Source organism: Nannospalax galili, unplaced genomic scaffold (genome assembly GCF_000622305.1).
Source record: "Nannospalax galili isolate Female #2095 unplaced genomic scaffold, S.galili_v1.0 scaffold521, whole genome shotgun sequence".
Classification (NCBI taxonomy): Eukaryota; Metazoa; Chordata; class Mammalia; order Rodentia; family Spalacidae; genus Nannospalax; species Nannospalax galili.
In genome coordinates, this window is record NW_008344634.1 from 327604 (window position 1) to 333432 (window position 5829).

At 41.9% G+C, this 5829-nt stretch overlaps 1 protein-coding gene across 2 annotated transcripts in view; it reads left to right on the top strand.

The window, feature by feature from the left end:
* The window catches only part of Pir (pirin), a 127481-nt gene that overhangs the window by 51030 nt on the left and 70622 nt on the right, over window positions 1-5829 (top strand). For both annotated transcript variants that reach the window (XM_008840879.3, XM_008840878.3), the window contains exon 6: window positions 1800-2006. In XM_008840879.3, the coding sequence (XP_008839101.1) occupies window positions 1800-2006 (207 nt within the window). The remainder of the gene's footprint in view (window positions 1-1799; window positions 2007-5829) is intronic.

Here is a 5829-nt window from a genome sequence, read left to right on the forward strand (position 1 = left end):
GAGGCCTGAGGATAGGAGTGCAGGCTAGGAGAGTTAGCCAGTGGTGCAGGTCCAAGGACGCAGAGAGAAGTGAGGGTGGGGCCAGGACCAGAAGTGTGTGCTCCTGGGGCCCAAGAAAGGCACTGAGTTGGTCTGGGTGAGAAGGGTCAGGAAGCAGTATTGGTTCCCCATGTGTCTGGGGCCCCAAGACTAGGAATGGCGCAGGGCCCAAACTAGGAGTATAGAAGGGGGGCGGTGATGGAAGGGTGAATGTGGCTTAGGGAGTCCCTGCGTGGAGAGCTGTGCTATAGACTTACCCCAGGAGGCCTGAGGATAGCAGTGCAGGCTAGGAGAGTTAGCCGGTGGTGCAGGCCCAGGGAAGCAGAGAGAGGTGAGGGCAGGGCCAGGACCAGAAGCACTGCTCCTGGGGCCCAAGAAGGGGACTGATTTGGTCTGGGTGAGAAGGATCAGGAAGCAGTATTGGTTCCCCAGGTGTCTGGGGCCCCAAGACTAGGAATGGCGCAGGGCCCAAACTAGGAGTATAGAACGGCATGGGGGATGGAAGGGTGAATGTGGCTTAGGGAGTCCCAGCGCGGAGAGCTGCGCTATAGACTTACCCCCTGTTCTAATCTTTTAAGATTAAGAATGTCCTGTCTCAGGGCTGGAGAGATGGCTCAGCGGTTAAGAACACGACTCTTCTTGCAGAAGACCTGGGTTCGATTCCCAGCACCCACATGGCAGCTAACAACTGTCTGTAACTCCAGTTCCAGGGGACCTGACAGCCTCTTCTGTTCTCTGTGGGCATTGCACAACATGGGTGTACTTACATACATGCAGGCATAACACTCATACACATAAAATAAAAATAATGAATAAAATATTTTAAAAAAGAATGTCCTGTCTCCACCCAAGTGCAGGGGTAGAACTCTGATACTACTCTTTTGACTAGAAGGAAGTAGTCTTCCTTTAATGAGCCTCAGCAAAACCCTGAAACCTCCAGCTTTTCTAATGGTACATTAAATCTTAAGAAGGGACAAAGTCGATGCTTCCCTTAGGAGAAGGCTATCATGGAAGCAGGAATTGGGATCTAAATTCAGTCATCAGGGAGCAGTCCATCCTGAAAGACTTCCAAGGATATTAATGCTTGTCTAGGTACCTAATAAAGGTACAACCCATCATGGTGGAGAAGTTAAGACTCTAGGAGTTTCATGCAGCTGGTCACATCACATCTACAATCAGAAACAAAGAACAACAATGCATGTTAGTGCTCATCTCACTTTTTCCATTTTATACAATTCAGGCTTTCACGATCCCCTACCAAAGGAACAGTGCAGTCCACAGTCAAGGTGGGTTTTCCACATCAATTAACATAATTAAGATCATCCCCCAAGACATGCCCAGAGGCCTTTATCTGGGTTATTCTAGATTTTGTCAACTTGACAACATGATCACATCTCCCCTTCTATGCACCCTTGCATTCTTCATGGCAACCAGCAAGTGTCTCTTGCATTCTTTTATCACGTTTTCTTTGACCCCTCAATCACTTGTTTTCCTGTGGTGCTGGGGATCAAATCCACAGACTTTAAATTTTTTATTTCGTTTATTTATTTGTGTGCGTGTGTGTGTGTGTGTGTGTGTGTGTGTGTGTGTGTCTGTGTGTGTGTGTGTGTGTGTGTGTGTGTGTGAGACACATGTGGAAGTCAGAGCAGCATCTGTCGGATGTGTCACTTAGCCATGAGCCATGGTGTTGTAATTGTTGCATATACAGACTTCTTATGGGTTGGGTTACATTTGGCTTCTTGTCACTTTGGTGTTGACAGTGGATGACTGCAGGCCGAGGCATTCTACATGCTGAGATGCCTTGCTCTGAGGAGCCGGCCCATGGCCTACAACTGTGGGTGAATTTGAGAAGCTCAGAAAAGATGGTGGAGCCTCAGTACCAAGAACTGAAAAGTAAAGACATCCCAAAACCCAGTAAGGATGGTGTGACCATTGCTGTCATTTCAGGAGAAGCCCTTGGAATAAAGGTATGTCATACATTTTGTGTGTCTCTGAAACGTGGTATATGGTGATATAAGGTGGCTCCTTCTTCATGGTCAGCTCTCACTAAGTTTGTCGTGGTGTGTGTCCCAATGGACAGACTTACTGCACAGATATCAGAATAAGCACAACCTAAAGAGACCCAGATACATTTTGCTGCATACATACCCCTTGAGTAGGACAATTACAAGAAATCATGTCATATGAAGAATTTGATTGGAAACCAATTTTCCACATATTGATAGATATGCAGATTTAACCTAATTCCTTTAACTTATAGTATAATTTAATACTTTGAATTGTAACTCATTGGTACTGGAAAATCACTGCTTTTAAGACAAAGACACAAACAATAAATAGGGCCAATTTCACTCTATACATGTTAATGTAAATTATTTCTGAACCACTTAGTAAGGAAAGCAGACAACTACAATACAGGGTTTTAAAAAATTAACTTCTGGTGCTGGAGAGATGGTTTAGCAGTTATGAGCATGTATTGCTCTTACAAAGGATTTGAACTTGGTTTTCAGCATCCACATTGGGTGGATCATAACCACCTATAATTCTAGCTCCAGGGGGACTTGACACTGTCTTCTGGCCTCTGTGGGCACCCTCATGCACATGCATATACACATCTATAAATTAATAATTCAAACAAACCTTAAAAATAAAAATAAAAAATGAGCTGTTCATTTAACTTATACAGGACATGTTCTGCATATTTTTCTTTTTTTCATACAAGTATATATACAGATTTTTATTAACTAAGACTTTATACTTTTATGGTTTAAGGTCTCTCCTTTTAAAATATTTTATTTTTATTTTATGTATATGAGTGCTTTGCCTGCATGCATGTAAGTGCATCTGTGTTGGGCAATGCCTGAAGAGGCCAGAACTGGAGTTACAATTGATTTTTAGCCACCATATGGGTGCTGTGAATTGAACCCAGGTCCTCTGCGAGAGCAATCAGTGCTCTTAACCTCTGAGCCATCTTTGAAACCCCAGGTCTCACTTTTTTGATGAAATAAAATTAATGTAGGGTGAAGATTATGGATCCATTTGTGGGAAGAAGGAGCTGCAGCAAGTATTGCAACAATTGTCCATCAGAACAATTTACCGGGGATGCTAAGGATCCTCACACCAACCAATCTGTAGTAATGGTAAGCTGGCATTGTAGGTGGCAGTTGATTAGAAGCATGCCCTGAGAACACAGATTCTTGTGAACTTGATTTTAAAGGAAATGTTCCTAGGTAAACAGTAAAGGGAACCTGAACAAAGTAGGAAAGGATGCCAAGATGGAAACTTTCTCACACAAAGACCTGAAGAGGGTGGCTTCAACTTCATCCTGCCGGGGACTGTGCAGGAGCAGCATGCTGCAGAGTTATCCTGAGCCAGACCAGGCAAGAGAGCACAGTTTCCATACTCCCTCACCCAATCATTGATTTGATCGTTGACTCCTGAGTACAGAACACAAAAATTGGTAAAGGTGTTCCATGGAGGTCTGTGAGATGCTTGGAGATGTGGCCTCTGGCAACAAGAGCATAAGAATATTGCAAAACACTTTATTATTCTCCCAGTGAACAACTAGCACTTGAGACTATTTTAAATAGGAACTCAGGTATTCTAGTTTCATCTCTGTTGCTGTGATAAAAGCACTCTTACCAAAAGCATCTCAGGGGAAGAAAAGGTGTATTTCAGCTTACCGATTACAGTCTATCATTGAAGGAAGGCAGGGCAGGAAATCAAGCAGGAACTTGAAGCAGAAAACATGGAGGAAGGCTGCTTCCTGGATCACTCATAGGCTTATGACTCATTGAGTTTTTTATGGAGCCTAGGACCACCTGCCTAAGGAATGGTGCTGCCCATTGTGGGCTTGGTCCTCCCACATCAATTAATAATCAAGACAATCCCCCACAGACACGGCCAGAGTCCAGTCTGATCTGGGAAATCCCTCAGTTGAGATTTCCTTCTCAGGAGACTTTAGGCTGTGTCAAGTTGACAGTTAAAGCTAAGTAGGACATTAGGTTAATTTTAATTTCTTAATGTGAGCTTGTGAAAATAATGACTTAACAGTAGCTACTAAGTAATCACTCAATGAGATACATTACATGGTTGCCATGGTTTGGATTATTGGCTGGGTTTTGTTTATCCTGCATTATAACTATAGTTCTCTACCTGCAAAAGACCTAGGTATATGTATTCTTTTACTTGTGTTTCTAGTGCACAGAGGAATAAAGAAAAAAAATCAACTCTTACTCCCAGTTAAGCATATGTGACTACTGTTTATCCTCTAGCAGTTAGGTTGGAAATGACCTTTCTTTGTGTTTCTGTGACCCATTTGTTTTCCTTTTGCCAAGCATGGAGCATGTCCTTTTCAGCTCTGTGAAATTTTCTCCCTTTCAGTTTCTGGAGAAGAGTTAAGACCCTGTGAAGTCTTCTGATTTAGGTCCAGAGGACATCACTTCATATTGTATCACTCAAAGAATTCTAAGGTGTTCCAAATAAATGCACATGGAAAGTTGCTCAGTCTTTCTAAAATGTAATTTTCTATTACATATTTCTAGGACTCTAAAGTTCTAGGGACATGCCTTCTAAGAACATGGGGGTGGATGTTAGGGAGTAGGAGACTCCCCTTCCACTTCAACCAAAGCACCAGGCTCTGCTTAGTTGAGACTGTTGGAACTGTATGGGAGATTTCATTTAGAATATAGTTGTGATGACACCCAGCATGGGGAAGCCTGAAGCAGGAGGATTGTGAATTTAAGGCCAGCCAGAATTACATAGTGTGAGCCTATCTCGAAAAACCTTCTAGTTCCAAACAGTTGAACTATCTGCAGGAAAAAAAGAGAAATCAGACTGGTGATTTAATAAATAAGCAAAGCTGGCAATATCATGAATTCTTAGAGTTTACAACTGCTTTTCATTTATAGAAAACGCGGGGCAATTTTAAGGTTGAAGCTGGTTCCAATTATAGGCAGAAGGATATTTTAAAGTACCTCTAAGCAGCAGATCATGTGGTATTGCAGTTGCAGTTGCAATCTAAGGCTAGAGATCTGAGGTAATGTTTTAACTTTGTAAAATAATGTCATGGTAGCCGCTGGCCTCTATTATTTCATTTTGTCAAGTAAAATCAGAAAGGGAATTATATTCTGCTACATAAATGATCAATCTTTTTTGAGAGTATTTTAATAATAAGTGCCACTTGGAACCTTGAGCTGCATTACTTTGAGTTTCTAGAAGCAGTAAGGGCCTGTGGTTACCTGTAGGGACTATGGAGGTAGACAGACAGGGCAAGACTTCTCACCGTGCACTGTCTATATGAGCTCTGTGGTTGGTCTTGAGGAAATCACTTGATTTCTCTGCAGTTCAGCTTTTTCATCCATAAAGCAGGGTTTCAGAACAGCACCAGTCAAATTGTAAACACTATATACATAAGGGGTAGCTGCTGATATTATTTGGATTACTTTATGTCTACTTCGGCAGAAATTGGGCTGAGGTTTATGTTTACAATAAATTCTAAAGGAATCTGCTCTGATTTGGAGAGGTAATTAATCTGTTCTGAAGAAAGGATGCCAGTGGGAGCCATTACAATACTGAGGGCTATTTGTCACTTCTTTGGGGTCTCATAAGAGACACAATTTTGCATGTTGTAGCCCTTAACATCTTCTCACTGAGAAATGATTCATTCTTTTATTTTATTTAAATTTTAATATTTTGGGAGAATTTCACATGTGAGTGCTGTATTTACATCATTTCCTTCCTTCCTTCCTTCCTTCCTTCTTTCTTTCTTTCTTTCTTTCTTTCTTTCTT